This window comes from Pseudophryne corroboree, chromosome 1 (genome assembly GCF_028390025.1).
Source record: "Pseudophryne corroboree isolate aPseCor3 chromosome 1, aPseCor3.hap2, whole genome shotgun sequence".
NCBI lineage: Eukaryota > Metazoa > Chordata > Amphibia > Anura > Myobatrachidae > Pseudophryne > Pseudophryne corroboree.
The window spans coordinates 128911297-128934560 of NC_086444.1; the positions used below are offsets into that span (position 1 = coordinate 128911297).

A 23264-nucleotide genomic window follows, 5' to 3' on the forward strand; every position below is an offset into this window, starting at 1 on the left:
CACCGTGCCCGAAGCATGGTGAGCGGACGCCGTACACTTATATGGTGTCCATGTCGACCGATGTTGACATACACACAAAAAACAATGAAAAATGCAGTTCGGTATTCTGACCTGTCGGCATTTCACATGTCTGTATTTTGACCTTGTCGATATTTTAAATATCGGTATTTTGTTCATGTCGGTATGTTGACCTTGTCGGGATTTTTACCATCGGTCAATTGCTGTCAGGATTTCGACCGTTGGGATTTTGATTGGAGGTATTTCATACCGATCCCCCAAAAAATAAATTCAAAAAAATAAATAAATCAATGATACACGCAGGAGTTTTACAAAAAATATGATTTTTTGTTCCTACAGACAAAGTGATGTGACAAACATAAAAAGTTAATATTAATGCAGGCTACTCTGGTGATTACATAGCCTCTGACATATAAACCCACAGGGTTTATTATCTTTTGGAGGTACTTGAAAACATGGTGGATTGGGGGATGATAAAATTGCAGGCAGCCATGTTTGCAAGGACCATTCCCTGCCACTTTAAAGCTTCAACAAAATGTCTGGTGCTCCCATTTGCTCTGTTTACATAAATTTTGCCACCTAGTGTTAGGGAGTGTGCGTGACGTCTGAGAGAGGAAGGAGACCAGAGTTGTGCACAGCAGACAGGAGAGCCGCTGGGTAGAGGCTAGAATCAAGTGGGCTAAGGGACTTTTTCCGCAAGGGGGAGGAGTTACGCCACAAGGGGGAAGAGCTACGGCAGCGGGATAGTTCCTCTACTATCCATGCCACCCACTATTACCTTTAGTAATTAGGTGGTGAGCGAAGCGTGGCGAGCGAAGCGAGCCCGCGAGGGTACTTTTCAGGTACCCTGTTCGCCCGTAGCTCCTCCCCCTGGTGGCGTAGCTCCTCCCCTAGGTACGTCACAAGGTCCCTTCAGCCCCTCCGATATAGAACCAACCGAGAGCGCTGTGTTACATGAGATATCTACCCCTCTGCTTTCTATAGCCCGCTCCAGAGGCACACAGGCTCAGAGGCTGCACGATGAGCAGGTTACTCTCTTTTCTGCAGAGGGCACTGGGGACGGTGAAGCACCATGTAGGCACTGATCAGTTTGGGAATAAATACTATGTCATCCCTGAGCAGAGAACGTGGACAGGTAATCAGCAGTCCCCGGCCACATGCATATGCCTCTTTACTGCTTGTATTACTCTGCTTCTATGGTATATGTATGCATCATAGTCATTATAGTAATCTGTACATACTGGCAGGACTCTGTGATAGCACACAAAGTCCACAGAGATACGACCCCAGTCCAAATAGGATACATATATTCCCTTTCTTATTACAGGAGAGCACCACGCATACGGAGAGATAAGCCCTGTTTCTCTGACGTCCTAAGTGGATGCTGGGGACTCCGTCAGGACCATGGGGATTAGCGGCTCCGCAGGAGACAGGGCACAAAAGTAAAAAGCTTTAGGATCAGGTGGTGTGCACTGGCTCCTCCCCCTATGACCCTCCTCCAAGCCTCAGTTAGATTTTTGTGCCCGGCCGAGAAGGGTGCAATCTAGGTGGCTCTCCTAAAGAGCTGCTTAGAGTAAAAGTTTGTTAGGTTTTTTATTTTCAGTGAGTCCTGCTGGCAACAGGCTCACTGCTACGAGGGACTTAGGGGAGAGAAGTGAACTCACCTGCGTGCAGGATGGATTGGCTTCTTAGGCTACTGGACACCATTAGCTCCAGAGGGAGTCGGAACACAGGTCTCACCCTGGGGTTCGTCCCGGAGCCGCGCCGCCGACCCCCTTGCAGAGGCCGAAAAGTGAAGAGGTCCAGAAACGGCGGCAGAAGACTCTTCAGTCTTCATAAGGTAGCGCACAGCACTGCAGCTGTGCGCCATTGTTGTCAGCACACTTCATAGCAGCGGTCACTGAGGGTGCAGTGCGCTGGGGGGGGGCGCCCTGGGCAGCAATGATAGTACCTTATTCTGGCTAAAAATACATCACATATAGCCCCTGGGGGCTATATGGATGTATTTAACCCCTGCCAGGTCTCAGAAAAACGGGAGAAGAAGCCCGCCGAAAAGGGGGCGGGGCCTATTCTCCTCAGCACACAGCGCCATTTTCCCTCACAGAAATGCTGGTGGGAAGGCTCCCAGGCTCTCCCCTGCACTGCACTACAGAAACAGGGTTAAAACAGAGAGGGGGGGCACTTATTTGGCGATATGTATATATATATTAAAATGCTATAAGGGAAAAACACTTATATAAAGGTTGTCCCTGTATAATTATAGCGTTTTTGGTGTGTGCTGGCAAACTCTCCCTCTGTCTCCCCAAAGGGCTAGTGGGGTCCTGTCCTCTATCAGAGCATTCCCTGTGTGTGTGCTGTGTGTCGGTACGTGTGTGTCGACATGTATGAGGACGATGTTGGTGAGGAGGCGGAGCAATTGCCTGAAATGGTGATGTCACTCTCTAGGGAGTCGACACCGGAATGGATGGCTTATTTAAGGAATTACGTGATAATGTCAACACGCTGCAAGGTCGGTTGACGACATGAGACGGCCGGCAAACAAATTAGTACCTGTCCAGGCGTCTCAAACACCGTCAGGGGCTGTAAAACGCTCATTTACCTCAGTCGGTCGACACAGACACGGACACTGACTCCAGTGTCGACGGTGAAGAAACAAACATATTTTCCTTTAGGGCCACACGTTACATGTTAAGGGCAATGAAGGAGGTGTTACATATTTCTGATACTACAAGTACCACAAGAAGGGTATTATGTGGGGTGTGAAAAAACTACCTGTAGTTTTTCCTGAATCAGATAAATTAAATGAAGTGTGTGATGATGCGTGGGTTTCCCCCGATAGAAAATTATTGGCGGTGTACCCTTTCCCGCCAGAAGTTAGGGCGCGTTGGGAAACACCCTTTAGGGTGGATAAGGCGCTCACACGCTTATCAAAACAAGTGGCGGTACCGTCTCCAGATAGGGCCGCCCTCAACGAGCCAGCTGAGAGGCTGGAAAATATCCTAAAAAGGTATATACACACATACTGGTGTTATACTGCGACCAGCGATCGCCTCAGCCTGGATGTGCAGCGCTGGGGTGGCTTGGTCGGATTCCCTGACTGAAAATATTGATACCCTTGACAGGGACAGTATTTTATTGACTATAGAGCATTTAAAGGATGCATTTCTATATATGCGAGATGCACAGAGGGATATTTGCACTCTGGCATCAAGAGTAAGTGCGATGTCCATATCTGCCAGAAGATGTTTATGGACACGACAGTGGTCAGGTGATGCAGATTCCAAACGGCACATGGAAGTATTGCCGTATAAAGGGGAGGAGTTATTTGGGGTCGGTCCATCGGACCTGGTGGCCACTGCAACAGCTGGAAAATCCACCTTTTTTACCCCAGGTCACATCTCAGCAGAAAAAGACACCGTCTTTTCAGCCTCAGTCCTTTCGTCCCCATAAGGGCAAGCGGGCAAAAGGCCAGTCATATCTGCCCAGGGATAGAGGAAAGGGAAGAAGACTGCAACAGGCAGCCCATTCCCAGGAACAGAAGCCCTCCACCGCTTCTGCCAAGTCCTCAGCATGACGCTGGGGCCGTACAAGCGGACTCAAGTGCGGTGGGGGGTCGTCTCAAGAGTTTCAGCGCGTAGTGGGCTCACTCGCAAGTGGACCCCTGGATCCTACAAGTAGTATCCCAGGGGTACAGACTGGAAATTCGAGACGTCTCCCCCTCGCAGGCTCCTGATGTCTGCTTTACCAACGTCTTCCTCCGACAGGGAGGCAGTATTGGAAACAATTCACAAGCTGTATTCCCAGCAGGTGATAATCAAAGTACCCCTCCTACAACAAGGAAAGGGGTATTATTCCACACTATATTGTGGTACTGAAGCCAGACGGCTCGGTGAGACCTATTCTAAATGGGAAATCTTTGAACACTTACATACAAAGGTTCAAATCAAGATGGAGTCACTCAGAGCAGTGATAGCGAACCAGGAAGAAGGGGACTATATGGTGTCCCTGGACATCAAGGATGCTTAGCTCCATGTCCCAAATTGCCCTTCTCACCAGGGGTACCTCAGGTTCGTGGTACGGAACTGTCACTATCAGTTTCAGACGCTGCCGTTTGGATTGTCCACGGCACCCCGGGTCTTTACCAAAGTAATGGCCGAAATGATGATTCTTCTTCAAAGAAAAGGCGTCTTAATTATCCCTTACTTGGACGATCTCCTGATAAGGGCAAGGTCCAGAGAACAGTTGGAAGTCGGAGTAGCACTATCTCAAGTAGTTCTACGACAGCACGGGTGGATTCTAAATATCCAAAATCGCAGCCGTTTCCGACGACACGTCTGCTGTTCCTAGGGATGGTTCTGGACACAGTCCAGAAAAAGGTGTTTCTCCCGGAGGAGAAAGCCAGGGAGTTATCCGAGCTAGTCAGGAACCTCCTAAAACCAGGAAAAGTGTCAGTGCATCATTGCACAAGAGTCCTGGGAAAAATGGTGGCTTATTACGAAGCGATTCCATTCGGCAGATTCCACGCAAGAACTTTTCAGTGGGATCTGCTGGACAAATGGTCCGGATCGCATTTTCAGATGCATCAGCGGATAACCCTATCTCCAAGGACAAGGGTGTCTCTCCTGTGGTGGTTACAGAGTGCTCATCTTCTAGAGGGCCGCAGATTCGGCATTCAGGATTGGATGCTGGTGACCACGGAGGCCAGCCTGAGAGGCTGGGGAGCAGTCACACAGGGAAAAAAAAAAAAAAAAAAATTTCCAGGGAGTGTGATCAAGTCTGGAGATTTTTCTCCACATAAATATACTGGAGCTAAGGGCAATTTACAATGCTCTAAGCTTAGCAAGACCTCTGCTTCAAGGTCAGCCGGTATTGATCCAGTGGGACAACATCACGGCAGTCGCCCACGTAAACAGACAGGGCGGCACAAGAAGCAGGAGGGCAATGGCAGAAACTGCAAGGATTTTTCGCTGGGCGGAAAATCATGTGATAGCACTGTCAGCAGTGTTCATTCCGGGAGTGGACAACTGGGAAGCAGACTTCCTCAGCAGGCACAACCTCCACCCGGGAGAGTGGGGACTTCATCGGGAAGTCTTCCACATGATTGTGAACCGTTGGAAAAGACCAAAGGTGGACATGATGGCGTCCCGCCTGAACAAAAAACTGGACAAGTATTGCGCCAGGTCAAAAGACCCTCAGGCAATAGCTGTGGACGTTCTGGTAACACCGTGGGTGTACCAGTCGGTGTATGTCTTCCCTCCTCTGCTACTCATACCCAAGGTATTGAGAATTATAAGACGTAGAGGAGTAAGAACTATACTCGTGGCTCCGGATTGGCCAAGAAGGACTTGGTACCCGGAACTTCAAGAGATGCTCACAGAGGACTCATGGCCTCTGCCGCTAAGAAGGGACTTGCTTCAGCAAGTACCATGTCTGTTCCAAGACTTACCGCGGCTGCGTTTGACGGCATGGCGGTTGAACGCCGGATCCTAAGGGAAAAAGGCATTCCGGAAGAGGTCATTCCTACCCTGGTCAAAGCCAGGAAGGAGGTGACCGCACAACATTATCACCACATGTGGCGAAAATATGTTGCGTGGTGTGAGGCCAGGAAGGCCCCATGAAGAAATTTCAACTCGGTCGTTTCCTGCATTTCCTGCAAACAGGAGTGTCTATGGACCTCAAATTGGGGTCCATTAAGGTTCAAATTTCGGCCCTGTCGATTTTCTTCCAGAAAGAATTGGCTTCAGTTCCTGAAGTCCAGAAGTTTGTCAAGGGAGTACTGCATATACAACCCCCTTTTTGTGCCTCCAGTGGCACTGTGGGATCTCAACGTAGTTCTGGGATTCCTAAAATCACATTGGTTTAAACCGCTCAAATCTGTGGATTTGAAATATCTCACAGGGAAAGTGACCATGCTGTTGGCCCTGGCCTCGGCCAGGCGAGTGTCAGAATTGGCGGCGTTTGTCTCAAAAAAGCCCATATCTGATTGTCCATTCGGACAGGGCAGAGCTGCGGACTCATCCCCAGTTTCTCCCTAAGGTGGTGTCAGTGTTTCACCTGAACCAGCTTATTGTGGTACCTGCGGCTACTAGGGACTTGGAGGACTCCAAGTTGCTAGATGTTGTCAGGGCCCTGAAAATATAGTTTCCAGGACGGCTGGAGTCAGGAAAACTGATTTGCTGTTATCCTGTATGCACCCAACAAACTGGGTGCTCTTGCTTCTAAGCAGACGATTGCTAGTTGGATGTGTAGTACAATTCAGCTTGCACATTCTGTGGCAGGCCTGCCACAGCCAAAATATGTAAATGCCCATTCCACAAGGAAGGTGGGCTCATCTTGGGCGGCTGCCCGAGGGGTCTCGGCTTTACAACTTTGCCGAGCTGATACTTGGTCAGGGGCACACCCTGACTGAGGAGGACCTGGAGTTCTCTCATTCGGTGTTGCAGAGTCATCCGCACTCTCCCGCCCGTTTGGGAGCTTTGGTATAATCCCCATGGTCCTGACGGAGTCCCCAGCATCCACTTAGGACGTCAGAGAAAATAAGAATTTACTTACCGATAATTCTATTTCTCGTACTCCGTAGTGGATGCTGGGCGCCCATCCCAAGTGCGGATTGTCTGCAATACTTGTACATAGTTATTGTTACCAAAATCGGGTTATTATTGTTGTGAGCCATCTTTTCAGAGGCTCCGCTGTTATCATGCTGTTAACTGGGTCCAGATCACAGGTTGTACAGTGTGATTGGTGTGGCTGGTATGAGTCTTACCCGGGATTCAAAATCCTTCCTTATTGTGTACGCTCGTCCGGGCACAGTATCCTAACTGAGGCTTGGAGGAGGGTCATAGGGGGAGGAGCCAGTGCACACCACCTGATCCTAAAGCTTTTTACTTTTGTGCCCTGTCTCCTGCGGAGCCGCTAATCCCCATGGTCCTGACGGAGTCCCCAGCATCCACTACGGACTACGAGAAATAGAATTATCGGTAAGTAAATTCTTATTTTTTCCATCATGAATGCAGGTTTTATGCTTACACATAATGGGGTTGTATCAAACTTTCAAGAGCGATCAAGTGGAGAAGTTGCCCATAGCAACCCTTTATCTAGCTATCCTTTATATAGCACAGTCTATTGGTTGCTATGGGCAACTTCACTTTGGGGCAGATGCATTAAGAATGGAAAGTGATAAAGAAGTGATAAGTGGAAGGTAATGTACCAGCCAATCATTACGGGTTTAAAAAATGACAGTAGTTGATTGGCTGGTGTATTATCACCTTCAACTTACCAATTCTTTATCACTGCTTTATCATTTCTCCAGGCTTAATATATCTACCCCTTTATCTCTCTCAAAGGTTTGGTACATCTCCCCCTTAGTACTGTGTGTAAGGTAAGCGGGTTTGCTTCTCTTTTTCTTGTCTTTCTATATGACTGTAATCCTGTATGTTGCTTCACTGTAAAGGCACACCTCTATTCTCTTATGTCCTAGAGGATGCCGGGGTCCACATTAGTACCATGGGGCATAGATGGGTCCACTAGGAGCCATTGGCACTTTGCGTTTGAGAGTGTGGGCTGGCTCCTCCCTCTATGCCCCTCCTATCAGACTCAGTTTAGAAAATGTGCTCGGAGGAGCCGGTCACAGCTAAAGGAGCTCCATAGGAGTTCTTTTAGTTTTATTATATTTTTTACAGTTTAGGCACAGGTAGGCTTCTGGCAACAGCCTCCCTGCTTCGAGGGACTAAGGGGGGGGGGGGGGAGTAGTGTCCGCCCTGCGGGGTTTGAGCCACTATCTCCGCTGACAGGACACTGAGCTCCTGAGGGGATCGAACGTTCTCCTCCACAGGGGATCGCTCACCCCAGCAGCATACCACCACCCCCTTACAGAGCCAGAAGACTTCAGTGGCGTGTGAGTCACTGCCCCCCCTGGCAAGCGGGGAGCCGGTGTGAAGATGGCGGCAACAGGGTAGGGAGCGCAGTACTAAGTGCACTCCGGGGCTCAGCGGTACATGGTGTGGCGCTGTGAGGGGCGCCCTACACTGTCCAACAAGCCTGTCAGGGTCCCAGGATCACTGCCAGCATAATTCCTCAGGCCAGTATAAACTACAGGAGAGCGGGAAGCTGCGCCATGAAAGGGGGCGGAGCTTCTCAGAGCGTACCCAGCAGCGTTCAGCGCCATCTACCTGCCTGCAGAAGCGCTGACAGGGAGAGCTGTCCTTCCAAGTCAACTCCAGCTATCTTGTACGGTACCAGGGGGGTTGCAGAAGGGAGGGGGAGGCTGTGTGAAGTCTGTGTAGTCTATTAAGTTACACAGACAGTGCTGGTAGAGTCATTAGTTCTACCTTAAAAAGCGCTGTGTGTGGGTTGGCTCCAATCTCTGTGTCTCTGGTGGCATACTTGGGGGGGGGGGGGGGGGGGAACTGTGTCTGACATTTCCTTGTGTATGTGTGTGTGTAGCCATGTCTAGGGTCTCTGTGTCATATGCTGCAGAGGAGGCATCCATTCCATGTACACAGGACTGTAATACTTTGTCTCAGATCCCTATTGTTGAAGCTAATACTGAGACTGGAACTCAGGTGTTGAAGAAGTCTAGGGCAGTTTGGTCAGGCTCTGTCCCTATTCCTGCAAAATCCCCTAGCATGTTCCCACAGAATCGTGCACGTACCCAAATTATGCAAGATGACACGGATACCGATTCTGATACTTCAGACGGTGTTGGGGACGTGCTGAGGGGGGCGGCATCCCTTGCAAAGGGGGGTGCAGCTCATGAAGAGGCCATTAGAGATGTGTTAAACATTAATGACACTACACCTGAGCAGGTTGAGGAGGCTTACTTCACTGATAATAAGAAAGCCCCGGTAACCTTTCCCACGTCTAAAGCATTAAACGCTATATTTTAAAAATCCTGGGGAAACTCGGAGAAAAAACTCCAGATCCCAAAAAGAGTTCTGGTTGCTTTTCCCTTCCCTGAGGAAGATAGGAAAAATGGGAAAACCCACCAATTCTTGACGCATCTGTCTCCAGACTGTCTAAAAAGGTGATTTTACCTGTCCCTGGTTCTATCACGTTGAAAGAACCGGCTGATCGTAAGATTGACACTACGCTCAAATCCATATACACTGCTTCAGGAGTGGCCTTAAGGCCCACTATTGCCTGTGCATGGATTTCTAAAGCCATAATAAAGTGGCGGCACATTACTAGAGGATTTGGATGCAATGGATAGTAGTGACATGAATTGTTTTTACGTAACATGCAGGATTCTGCGGGGTTCATGGTGGAATCCATGAAAGACTTGGGTACACTGACTGCACGGATATACTCCATGTCGGGATCAGCTCGCAGGGGACTCTGGCTACACCAATGGTCTGCAGACACGGAATCCAGGAGAAATGTTTAGAACCTACCCTACACAGGTCAGGCTCTATTTTGGGAAGCGTTGGATGTGTGGATTTCCACGCCATCCGCGGGTAAGTCACCTTTCCTTCCTTCTGCTACTCCTAGTACGAAGAAACTGTTTTCTTCAGATGTGCAGCAGTCCTTTCGGACCACTAAGACAAAAAGCCCAAGCCTTCTACCACTTTCTTTAGATGTGGTCGGGCGAAATCCAAAAAGCCTGCACCCGCAGTCTCCCAGGATCGGAGACCTGCTTCTGGTTTCTCAAGATCCTCGGCATGACGGTGGACCTCAAAGCCTGGAGGACGGGCTGGTGGGTGCGAGACTAAGACGTTTCAGCCACGTCTGGGTGTCATCTGGCCTGGATCCCTGGGTACAGGATATTGTGTCCCTGGGGTACAGACTGGAGTTTCACTCCCGCCTCACCGATTCTTCAAATCAGGCTTGCCAGCTTTGCTGACAGACAGGGCTATCCTACAGGAAGCCATCCTAAAATTGGTGTCCCAGTTCCACCTCATATGCAAAGCAAGGGTTATTACTCAAACCTTTTCGTAGTACCGAAACCGGATGGTTCGGTCAGACCAATTTTGAACTTGAAATCGTTGAACCTTTACCTGAGGGTGTTCAAATTCAAAATGGAGTCTCTCAGAGCAGTGATTTCATGTCTGAAGGAGGGAGAGTTTCTGGTATCCCTGGATATCAAGGATGTGTACATCCACATTCTGCTTTGGCCATCTCACCAGACTTATCTCAGATTTGCACTGTTGGACAGTCACTATCAATTCCAGGCACTGTCATTTGGCCTCTCCGCAGCACCGAGGGTGTTCACCAAGGTGATGGCAAAGATGATGGTTCTCCGCAGCAAACAGGGGGTGAACATGATCCCATATCTGGACGATCTGCTGAGAAATGCATCGTCCAGGGAGAGGTTGTTGCAGTCCATTGTTCTCACGACTCATCTGCTCAGGGAACACGGTTGGATCCTGAATTTTCCAAAATCACATTTGGAGCCGACCGGGAGGTTGTCTTTTCTGGGAATGATCCTCGACACAGAAGTGCTGAGGGTGTGTCTTCCAGGGAAAAAAGCGTTGGTGATACAAACAATGGTCCGGGATGTCCTGAAGCCAACCCGGGTTTCGGTTCATCAGTGCATTTGCCTACTGGGGAAGATGGTGGCCTCTTACGAGGCTCTACTGTATGGAAGGTTTCATGCTCGGCCCTTCCAACTGGATCTCCTGGACAAGTGGTCGGGATCTCATCTACACATGTACCAGAGAATACATCTGTCGCCAAGAGCCAGGATTTCACTCCTCTGGTGGCTACATCTACCTCACCTTCTGGAGGGCCGCAGGTTCGGGATTCGGGACTGGCTCCTTCTAACCACGGATGCAATCTCCGAGACTGGGGCGCAGTCACTCAGGGGGAAACCTTCCAAGGAAGGTGGTCAAGCCTGGAATCCAGCCTACCAATAAACATTTGGGAACTAAGAGCCGTCTACAACGGTCTTCTCCAAGCGGCCCATCTTCTGTGAGATTGAGCCATTCATGTGTAGTCGGACCATGTAACAACAGTGTCCAACATAAACCGACAGGGCGGAACGAAGAGCAGAGCTGCAATGTCAGAGGTAACAAGAATCGTCCTCTGGGCAGAAAAACATGCGTTGGCGCTGTCGGCAATCTTCAGTCCGGGAGTAGGCAACTGGGAAGCGGACTTCCTCAGCAGACACAATCTCCATCCAAGAGAGTGGAGACTCCATCTGGAGGTGTTCACGGAGGTGACAAATCTTTGGGGTGTACCTCAAATAGGCATGATGGCCTCTCGTCTCAACAAGAAGCTTTGCCGGTATTGTTCCAGATCGAGGGATCCACAAGCCGTGACTGTGGAAGCCCTAGTGACTCCGTGGGTGTTCCAGTCGGTGTACGTGTTTCCTCCACTTCCACTCAAGAGTTTTAAAACCCATAAGAAGAATAAGAGTTCAGGCTATCCTCATTGGGGGTAATTCCAAGTTAATCGCAGCAGGATTTTTGATAGCAATTGGGCAAAACCATGTGCACTGCAGGGGAGGCAGATATAACATGTGCAGAGAGAGTTAGATTTGGGTGGGTTATTTTATTTCTGTGCAGGGTAAATACTGGCTGCTTTATTTTTACACTGCAATTTAGATTGCAGATTGAACACACCCCACCCAAATCTAACACTCTCTGCACATGTTATATCTGCCTCCCCTGCAGAGCACATGGTTTTGCCCAACTGCTAAAAAATGTCCTGCTGCGATCAACTTGGAATTACCCCCATTGCTCCGGACTGGCCAAGAAGGGCTTGGTACGCGGATTTTCTGGATCTACTGCTAGAAGAGCAGAGGCCTCTTCCTCTTCGGGAGGACCTGCTACAGCAGGGGCTGTTCGCTTATCAAGACTTACCATGGCTACGTTTGACGGCATGGAGGTTGAACGCCAGATATTAGCTCGGAAGGGCATTCCGAACTAGGTTATTCCGACCCTGATGCAGGCTAGGAAAGGAATAACGTCTAAATATTACCATCGTATTTGAAAAAAATATGTATCTTGGTGTGAATCCAAGATGCTTCCGACGGTGGAGTTTCAACTGGGACGGTTTCCCCTCTTCCTGCAAGCAGGTGTGGATATGGGCCTGAGGTTGGGATCCGTGAAGGTCCAGATTTCGGCCCTACCCATTTTCTTCCAGAAACAATTGGCTTCTCTCCCTGAGGTTCAGACTTTCTTGAAAGGGGTTCGGCACATCCAGCCTCCATTTGTACCGTCTACGGCGCCCCGGGATCTTAACGTGGTGTTACAGTTCCTCCAATCGGATTGGTTCAAACCTCTACAGGAGGTTGAGGTAAAGTTTCTCACGTGGAAGGCTGTCACTTTTTTGGCCTTAGCTTCTGCTAGACGTGTGTCGGAGCTGGGGGCTTTGTTTTCTAAGAGCCCGTACTTGATCTTCCATGAAGATAGAGCAGAGCTCCGGACACGTCAGCAGTTTCTTCCGAAGGTTGTCTCTGCATTTCATATCACCCAACCTATTGTGGTGCCAGTTGCTACTGACTTCTCAATTTCATCAAAGTCCTTTGATGTTGTAAGGGCTCTGAAAATCTATGTGAAGAGGACTACTCGTCACAGACAATCGGACTCTCTGTTTGTCCTGTATGATCCCAAGAAAATTGGGTGTCCTGCTTCTAAGCAGACGATCTATCGCTGGATCAGGTTCACTATCCAGCATGCGTATGCTATGGCAGGATTGCCGTGTCCTATGTCTGTTAAGGCCCACTCTACTTGTAAGGTGGGTTATTCCTGGGCGGCTGCCCGGGGTGTTTCCGCTTTACAGCTTTGCCGAGCGGCTAATTGGTCGGGGTAGAACGCGTTTGCAAAGTTCTACAAGTTCGATACCTTGGTCGCTGAGGATCTGAAGTTTGGTCAATCGGTTCTGCAGGAGCCTCCGCGCTCTCCCTCCTGTTCTGGGAGCTTTGGTATATCCCCATGGTACTAATGTGGACCCCAGCATCCTCTAGGACGTGAGAGAAAATAGGATTTTGATTACCTACCGGTAAATCCTTTTCTCGTAGTCTGTAGAGGATGCTGGGCGCACGCCCAGCGCTTCGTGATCCTGCAGTGGTTACTTAGTTCAGTACTGCTTAGTTCTTGTTAAGTACTGTTCAGACGTTGCTGATGTTTCAAGCTGGTTAGCTTGGTTTGCCTTGTGTGTGAGCTGGTGTGAATCTCGCCTCTATCTGTGTAAAATCCTTCTCTCAAAGTTGTCCGTCCCCTCGGGCACAGTTTCTAGACTGAGTCTGGTAGGAGGGGCATAGAGGGAGGAGCCAGCCCACACTCTCAAACTCTTAAAGTACCAGTGGCTCAAAGTGGACCCGTCTATACCCCATGGTACTAATGTTGACCCCAGCTTCCTCTACGGACTACGAGAAAAGGATTTACCGGTAGGTAATTAAAATCCTGTTACTTCAGTCGGGCCAAGAAAAGGTTGAACTAATGCAGCATACACTGGACATAATTAAAATAGTGCACATAGGAAAGTGCCATATTAGCGGCACAACTGAAAAACAGGACCCTCCTGTTCTGGCACTCGCTGCAACCTTAGCATAACATTGTGCAGATATCTAAAGAAGATACTAGTAATGACCCAGTGCGCCTATATTTTCAAAGAGCCCGTACCCAGTGAATAAGGTATCACCTTTACCTCCAAACAATACTTTATAAACAAAACCACTGTGTATTCAGGCGCTATATATTCAATATCTCTCTTTTTGAATCAGCACATAGGTACTCTATGTATGGCGATCTGTATATTATTCAGAGACCTAAAAATACAAGAATATTATACACGCAAGCAGACAAAAAGCACCAACGTGTTTCAAAACCTAGATGATACCTTGAAAAATAAACTAGGTTTTGAAACGCGTTGGTTAGGAGAGCGTGGGAAAGCCCTAATTCTGCCAATCTCTGCCTGAACCTCTCATGGTATTTTTTGCAGAAAATACTATGAGAGTGTAACTGTGTATGCACCGCTGCCAGCGACTTACCTGCACCAAGAATTGGTGATTGGTGTGCTGCTCAGTGAGATCTGGTCATCTGATCTCCAGTGCTCATGCTGTGACCACTGTGATCAGTGAAGCGAACAGAGATACCAGGACCTTGCAGCATCTCAGCTCACTTTACTGAGCAGATGATGGGGTCACAGCAGGTGCATAGAAACAGATGTCCGGAACTTTGCGATTACTGGTCCCTGGATGCAGGTAAGTGGGTTTTTTTTTAAACAGTGATCAGCCTGTGGTCTGGTAGATGCACATATCTGATTAAAGGAGGGGACTCTGGCAGGGAAGGCTGTGCAGGAGTAGGGGAACTGAATGAATGCCCTAATAATGCCACTTGAAGATAGCATTATTATCACATGCTTCCTCAGGGTTTTTTTTTTTCACAAACTGATTTTAATAAATCTGAAACAGATCGCATTTCCCATTACAAGTATGGGAAATGCGATTTTACTAGAGAAATGCAATATTAAGGGCTTGGAGGAGAATTTTACATATTATCCTCCAATTTACACGTTTAGATGATGCGAAATGAATGTGAAAAGGGTGTAATATAGGCAGGGGCGTAGCCAGAACTTTGTGGGCCCCATAGCAACATTTTGTGGGACCACTGCTTCTAGAGAGACAACTCTCTGCAGCAGTTGTTAATGTTATGTCCCATAGTAGTGCCCTAGTTCACATTATGCCCCACATTGTAGGGCCACCAGCACACATTACACAACACAGTACCTAATACACATTAGGACATGCAGTGCCCCTAGTTCATATTATGCCACACTATAGTGCCTCCACTTCATACTGTGCCACATTACAGTGCCACAGCTCATATTATGTAACATTATTTCTCTAACGTCCTAGTGGATGCTGGGGACTCCGTAAGGACCATGGGGATAGACGGGCTCCGCAGGATACATGGGCACTTTAAGAAAGAATTTAGGTTCTGGTGTGCACTGACTCCTCCCTCTATGCCCCTCTTCCAGACCTCAGTTTGATACTGTGCCCAGACGAGCTGGGTGCTTTTCAGTGAGCTCTCCTGAGTTCGCTGAGAGAAAGTATTTTGTTAGGTTTTTTATTTTCAGGGAGTTCTGCTGGCAACAGACTCCCTGCATTGTGGGACAGAGGGGAGAGAAGCAGCCCTACTAGCTAGGTCCTGCTTCTTAGGCTACTGGACACCATTAGCTCCAGAGGGATCGTACGCAGGATCTCACCCTCGCTGTCCGATCCCAGAGCCGCGCCGCCGTCCCCCTCGCAGAGCCGGAAGACAGAAGCCGGGTATGAGAAGCAAGAAGACTTCAAATCCGCGGCAGAAGACTCCGTTCTTCACTGAGGTAACGCACAGCACTGCAGCTGTGCGCCATTGCTTCCACACACCTCACATACTCCGGTCACTGTAAGGGTGCAGGGCGCAGGGGGGGGAGGGGGCGCTCTGGGCAGCATTTGGATCCTCTGTTTGGCTAAAGTAAACATGTATACAGTTGGGCACTGTATATATGTATGAGCCCCCACCAAGAAAATGCATATTTAAGCGGGACAGAAGCCCGCCGTCGAGGGGGCGGGGCTTCTTCCTCAGCACTCACCAGCGCTATTTTTTCTCCACAGCTCCCCTGAGAGGAAGCTCCCCAGGCTCTCCCCTGCAGATTCACGGTAGAAGAGGGTAAAAAGAGAGGGGGGGGCACATAAATTAGGCGCAAAAACACATTATAAACAGCAGCTACTGGGTTAACATTAAGTTATTGTGTTATTCCTGGGTTATAGCGCTGGGGTGTGTGCTGGCATACTCTCTCTCTGTCTCTCCAAAGGGCCTTGTGGGGGAACTGTATTCAAAAAGGGCATTCCCTGTGTGTGTGGTGTGTCGGTACGCTTGTGTCGACATGTCTGATGAGGAAGGCTATGTGGAAGCAGAGCGGGAGCAAGTGAATGTGGTGTCTCCGCCGACGGTGCCGACACCTGATTGGATGGATATGTGGAAGGTTTTAAATGATAATGTTAATTCCTTGCATACGAGGTTAGGTAAAGCTGAAGCCTCAGGACAGTCAGGGTCCCAGCCCGTGCCTGATCCTATGTCGCAGAGGCCGTCAGGGTCTCAGAAGCGCCCACTATCCCAGATTGTTGACACAGATACCGACACGGATTCTGACTCCAGTTTCGATGACGATGATGCAAAGTTACAACCAAAGTTGGCTAAATCACTCCGATATATGATTATAGCAATTAAGGATGTTTTGCACATCACAGAGGAAACCCCTGTCCCTGACACAATGGTTTATATGTATAAGGGAAAGAAACCTGAGGTAACTTTTCCCCCCTCACACGAACTGAATGAGTTATGTGAAAAAGCTTGGGAATCTCCAGATAAAAAAATGCAGATTTCCAAACTGATTCTTATGGCGAATCCTTTCCCGCCAACGGACAGGTTACAATGGGAATCCTCCCCTAGGGTGGACAAAGCTTTAACACGCTTATCCAAAAAGGTAGCCCTGCCGTCTCAGGATACGGCTACCCTCAAGGATGCCGCTGATCGCAAACAGGAGGGTACCCTGAAGTCCATTTATACACATTCAGGTACCTTGCTCAGACCGGCAATCGCGTCGGCCTGGGTCTGTAGTGCAGTAGCGGCATGGACTGATACCTTATCAGAGGAGTTGGATACCCCAGATAGGGATACTGTTTTATTGACCCTGGGGCATATTAAAGACGCTGTCCTTTATATGAGAGATGCTCAAAGAGACATTAGTCTACTGGGTTCTAGAATAAATGCTATGTCAATTTCTGCCAGAAGGGTCCTGTGGACTCGGCAATGGATAGGTGATGCCGACTCAAAAAGGCATATGGAGGTTTTACCTTACAAGGGTGAGGAATTGTTTGGGGAGGGTCTCTCGGACCTGGTCTCCACAGCTACTGCTGGAAAGTCACATTTTTTGCCATATGTTTCCTCACAGCCTAAGAGAGCACCGTATTATCAAATGCAGTCCTTTCGATCACATAACAAAGTCCGAGGTGCGTCCTTTCTTGCCAGAGGCAGGGGCAGAGGAAAGAAGCTGCACAACACAGCTAGTTCCCAGGAACAGAAGTCCTCTCCGGCCTCTACAAAATCCACCGCATGACGCTGGGGCTCCACAGGCGGAGATGGGCCCGGTGGGGGCACTTCTTTGAAATTTCAGCCACAAGTGGGTTCACTCCCACTTGGATCCCTGGGCAATAGATATTGTGTCTCAGGGATACAAGCTGGAATTCGAGGAGATACCCCCTCACCGATACCTTAAATCGGCCCTGCCAGCTTCCCCCCACGAGAGGGAAATAGTGTTAACTGCAATTCACAAATTGTATCTTCAACAGGTGGTGGTCAAGGTTCCCCTCCTTCAACAGGGAAGGGGTTATTATTCGACCATGTTTGTAGTCCCGAAACCGGACGGTTCGGTCAGACCCATATTGAATTTAAAATCCCTGAACATATACCTGAAAAGGTTCAAGTTCAAGATGGAATCGCTGAGAGCGGTCATCGCAAGCCTGGAAGGGGGGGATTTTATGGTGTCTCTGGACATAAAGGATGCATACCTTCATGTCCCCATTTATCCGCCTCATCAGGCGTACCTCAGATTTGTGGTACAGGATTGTCCTTACCAATTTCAGACGTTGCCGTTTGGTCTCTCCACGGCACGAGAATATTTACCAAGGTAATGGCGGATATGATGGTACTCCTGTGGAAGCAAGGAGTCACAATTATCCCATACTTGGACGATCTCCTCATAAAAGCGAGATCAAGAGAGCAGTTGCAGATCAGCGTAGCACTTTCTCTGGAAGTGTTACGGCAACACGGCTGGATTCTAAATATTCCAAAGTCGCAATTGGTTCCTACGAATAGTCTGCCTTTCCTGGGCATGATTCTAGACACAGACCAGAAAAGGGTTTATCTCCCGATGGAGAAAACTCAGGAACTCATGACACTGGTCAGGAACCTATTAAAACCAAAACAGGTGTCAGTGCATCACTGCACTCGTGTCCTGGGAAAGATGGTGGCATCATATGAGGCCATTCCCTTCGGCAGGTTCCATGCGAGGACTTTTCAATGGGACTTACTGGACAAGTGGTCCGGATCACATCTTCAGATGCATCGGTTAATCACCCTATCCCCCGGGGCCAGGGTGTCACTCCTGTGGTGGCTGCAGAGCGCTCACCTTCTCGAAGGCCGCAGATTCGGCATGCAGGACTGGGTCCTGGTGACCACGGACGCAAGCCTCCGAGGTTGGGGGGCAGTCAAACAGGGAAGAAATTTCCAAGGTCTGTGGTCAAGTCAAGAGACTTGCCTTCACTTCAACATCCTGGAACTAAGGGCCATATACAACGCCCTACGTCAAGCGGAGACCCTGCTTCGCGACCAACCGGTTCTGATTTAGTCAGACAACATCACCGCAGTGGCTCATGTAAACCGCCAAGGCGGCACAAGGAGCAGAGTGGCGATGGCGGAAGCCACCAGAATTCTTTGCTGGGCGGAGAATCACGTAAGCGCACTGTCAGCAGTGTTCATCCCGGGAGTGGACAACTGGGAAGCAGACTTCCTCAGCAGACACGACCTTCACCCGGGAGAGTGGGGACTTCATCAGGAAGTCTTCGCACAGATTACAAGTCGGTGGGAACTGCCACAGGTGGACATGATGGCATCCCGCCTCAACAAAAAGCTACAGAGGTATTGCGCCAGGTCAAGAGACCCTCAGGCGATAGCTGTAGACGCCCTGGTGACACCGTGGGTGTTCCAGTCGGTCTATGTATTTCCTCCTCTTCCTTTCATACCCAAGGTGCTGAGGATAATAAGAAAAAGAGGAGTGAGAACAATACTCATTGTTCCAGATTGGCCACGAAGGACTTGGTATCCAGTACTGCAAGAAATGCTCACAGAGGACCCGTGGCCTCTTCCTCTAAGACAGGACTTGTTGCAACAGGGGCCCTGTCTGTTCCAAGACTTACCGCGGCTGCGTTTGACGGCATGGCGTTTGAAGACCGGATCCTAGCAGAGAAAGGCATTCCGGATGAGGTCATTCCTACGCTGATAAAGGCTAGGAAGGACGTGACAGCTCAACATTATCACCGTATATGGCGAAAATATGTTGCTTGGTGTGAGGCCAGGAATGCTCTTACGGAGGAGTTGCAGCTGGGCCGTTTCCTTCACTTCCTACAGTCTGGAGTGAATTTGGGCCTAAAATTGGGTTCCATTAAGGTCCACATTTCGTCCCTATCCATTTTCTTTCAAAAGGAGTTGGCTTCTCTACCTGAAGTTCAGACGTTTGTAAAGGGAGTGCTGCATATTCAGCCCCCTTTTGTGCCAACAGTGGCACCTTGGGATCTTAACGTGGTGTTGAGTTTCCTGAAATCCCACTGGTTTGAACCTCTCAAAACGGTGGAGTTGAAATATCTCACGTGGAAGGTGGTCATGCTATTAGCCTTGGCTTCGGCTAGGTGTGTGTCAGAGATGGCGGCGTTGTCTCATAAAAGCCCCTATCTGGTTTTCCATGCGGATAGAGCAGAATTGCGGACCCGTCCACAATTTCTGCCGAAAGTGGTTTCATCCTTTCATATAAACCAACCTATTGTGGTGCCTGTGGCTACTACTGACTTGGAGGATTCAGAGTTACTTGATGTGGTCAGGGCTTTGAAGGTTTATGTAGCCAGAACGGCTAGGGTCAGGAAAACAGAGTAGTTGTTTATCCTGTATGCTTCCAACAAGCTTGGTGCTCCTGCTTCAAAGCAAACTATTGCTCGCTGGATCTGTAACACGATTCAGCAGGCTCATTCTGCGGCAGGATTGCCGCTGCCAAAATCAGCTAAGGCCCATTCCACTAGGAAGGTGGGCTCTTCTTGGGCGGCTGCCCGAGGGGTCTCGGCATTACAGCTTTGCCGAGCGGCTACTTGGTCAGGTTCAAACAGTTTTGCAAAGTTCTACAAGTCTGATACCCTGGCTGAGGAGGACCTTGTGTTTGCTCAATCGGTGCTGCAGAGTCATCCGCACTCTCCCGCCCGTTTGGGAGCTTTGGTATAATCCCCATGGTCCTTACGGAGTCCCCAGCATCCACTAGGACGTTAGAGAAAATAAGATTTTACTTACCGGTAAATCTATTTCTCGTAGTCCGTAGTGGATGCTGGGCGCCCGTCCCAAGTGCGGACTTCTTCTGCAATACTTGTATATAGTTATTGCTTCAATAAGGGTTAAGTTATGGTTGCATCAGGGTTTGACCGGATGCTCTGTTATTTGTCATACTGTTAACTGGTCGTTATCACTTGTTATACGGTGTGATTGGTGTGGCTGGTATGAATCTTGCCCTGGATTACAAAAATCCTTTCCTTGTACTGGCAGCTCTTCTGGGCAGGGGCGTATCTACCTATTGGCCAGGATGGCACTCGCCAGGGGCGCCAGCCAAGGAGGGGCGCCGCCCAGCGGTGCCACCCGCGGCCAGTAGGTAGATTTAATATTAATGTCAGCAACTGTCCACTCCGGCCCCCCAAGGTGTGTCTCCCCCCACTCCCTGGTAGTTCGTCTCCCCGAACTGACACCTGGCAGGCTGGCCGCACTGAAGACCATAGCAGGAAGCCGCAGCAGTGGCAGTCACTGTAATTGGCGCCGGGGTCCGATACCGCGCTACAATCAAGAAACTACAGCTCCCAGCAGCCCTTGCTGCCGGGAGGTCACTGCAGAAAGGGCTGCTGGTAAGGTGTAGTTTCTTGATTGTAGCGCGGTGTCGGACCCCGGCGCCAATTACAGTGACTGCCGGTGCTGTGGCTTCCTGCTATGGTCCAGGGCGTCAGTGCGGGTGAGGAACTAACGGGGGAGGGGAGGGGGAGGGGGGGGGGGGGGGAGTGCTCGGGGTATAATTATATTCTACAAAGTTGTGCCTTCACAATTAAACTGAACATGCACATTGTTCCAGAGTTGCCACGAAACATACAGATTGAGTATAATAAAGTCAGCATGTAATGCTCCCATACAGAGAACTGCCAGCAATACCTCACTTGTTGAATGGAGCTATCCTTATCACCCTAGCACACATTTACCAGAGACTAAACAGATGTGTTAACATTTACAACTTTCTATATTTACAACTTTCTATATTCTATATTATATGCTTAAAGCATTGAAACGTTGCTAACTTCTTGCTGTCTAAAGTCTGCTTATTGAAAGTCGCCGTGAGTGCCGCACACACCTGCCTATCTATTGAAACCTTCACATGCGGGCACCCGGTGCGTTATTAGGAGCTTATGGGAGAGCCGGCACCTGCTGAGTTTGTGTGTGTGTGTGTGTGTGTGTGTGTATATATATATGTATATATATATATGTGTGTGTGTGTGTGTGTGTGTATATATATATATATATATATATTTCAAATGGTGATGCCGTGGTCATAGGGACCGAAGACCATCTCCACAGAGCCGCTGCCCCGGGCTTCCTCCTCTTCACCGCTGCTGCCCATGTCCTCCGCCGCTGCCCATGTCATCCTCCGCTATACCACCCGGGGCCTTCTCCTGGTCACCACCACTGCCCAGGGCCTCCTCCTCACCACCGCTGACTTCAGCCTCTGCACCGCCGCTGACCACAGCCCCATCAGCTGCTCTTTCTGTCCCTGTCACTGCTGTCACTCTCTCTGCCCCTGCTGTCACTCTCTCTGCCCCTGCTGTCACTCTCTCTGCCCCTGCTGTCACTCTCTCTTTCACTATCCCTGCTGTCACTCTCTCTGTCACTGTCCCTGCTGGCTCTCTGTCACTATCCCTGCTGTCACTCTCCCTGTCCCTATGTCCCTGCTGTCACTGTCCCTGAATTTTGGCTCATACTGTGTGGGGTAATGTGAATTTTGGATCATACTGTGTGGGGTAATGTGAATTTTGGCTCATACTGTGTGGGGTAATGTGGGTGGGGTAATGTGAATTTTAACTCATACTGTGTGGGGTAATGTGGGTGGGGTAATGTGAATTTTGGCTCATACTATGTGCGGAAATGTGAATTTTGGCTCATACTGTGTGGGGTAATGTGAATTTTGGCTCATACTGTGTGGGGTATTGTGAATTTTGGCTCATTCTGTGTGGGGTAATGTGGGTGGGGTAATGTGAATTTTGGCTCATACTGTGTGGGGTAATGTGAATTTTGGCTCATACTGCGTCGGATACTGTGAATTTTGGCTCATACTGTGTGGGGTAATGTGGGTGGGGTAATGTGAATTTTGGATCATACTGTGTGGGGTAATGTGAATTTTGGCTCATACTGTGTGGGGTAATGTGGGTGGGGTAATGTGAATTTTGGATCATACTGTGTGGGGTAATGTGAATTTTGGCTCATACTGGGTGGGGTAATGTGGGTGCGGAAATGTGAATTTTGGCTCATACTGGGTGGGGTAATGTGAATTTTGGCTCATACTATGTGGGGTATTGTGAAATTTGGCTCATTCTGTGTGGGGTAATGTGAATTTTGGCTCATACTGTGTGGGGTAATGTGAATTTTGGCTCATACTGCGTCGGATACTGTGAATTTTGGCTCATACTGTGTGGGGTAATGTGGGTGGTGTAATGTGAATTTTGGATCATACTGTGTGGGGTAATGTGAATTTTGGCTCATACTGTGTGGGGTAATGTGGGTGGGGTAATGTGAATTTTGGCTCATACTATGTGCGGAAATGTGAATTTTGGCTCATACTGTGTGGGGTAATGTGAATTTTGGCTCATACTATGTGGGGTATTGTGAATTTTGGCTCATTCTGTGTGGGGTAATGTGAATTTTGGCTCATACTGTGTGGGGTAATGTGAATTTTGGCTCATACTGCGTCGGATACTGTGAATTTTGGCTCATACTGTGTGGGGTAATGTGGTGGGGTAATGTGAATTTTGGCTCATACTGTGTGCGGAAATGTGAATTTTGGCTCATACTGTGAGCGGAAATGTGAATTTTGGCTCATTCTGTGTGGGGTAATGTGAATTTTGGCTCATACTGTGTGGGGTAATGTGAATTTTGGCTCATTCCATGTTGCATAATGTGAATTTTGGCTCATTCCGTGTTGCATAATGTGAATTTTGGCTCATGCAGTGTGGCATAATGTGTATGGGGCACCAGTACTAGATTGTATAAGGGGTCCTACTATTGTGGTGCATAATGTGTATAAGGGGTATATGATGTGGTACACTACACTTAAGGACAACAGTGGGCATTACTGTGCTGTGTTATGTTAGTAAGGAATGCTACTGAGTGGTGTAATTCGTATTTGAGTATTATTGAGTGGCCACGCCCCCTTTTTGGCACATGCGTCTTCGATATTTAAAATATGGGTGGGTGTGG

At 49.0% G+C, this 23264-nt stretch overlaps 1 protein-coding gene across 1 annotated transcript in view; it reads left to right on the forward strand.

Moving 5' to 3' along the window:
• The first annotated feature begins 985 nt into the window (after positions 1 to 985).
• NDUFAF2 (NADH:ubiquinone oxidoreductase complex assembly factor 2) overlaps positions 986 to 23264 on the forward strand; it is a 284230-nt gene continuing 261951 nt past the window's right edge. The window contains exon 1 of the mRNA XM_063962888.1: positions 986 to 1153. Coding sequence (XP_063818958.1) covers positions 1039 to 1153 — 115 coding nt within the window. The 5' untranslated portion in view covers positions 986 to 1038. The remainder of the gene's footprint in view (positions 1154 to 23264) is intronic.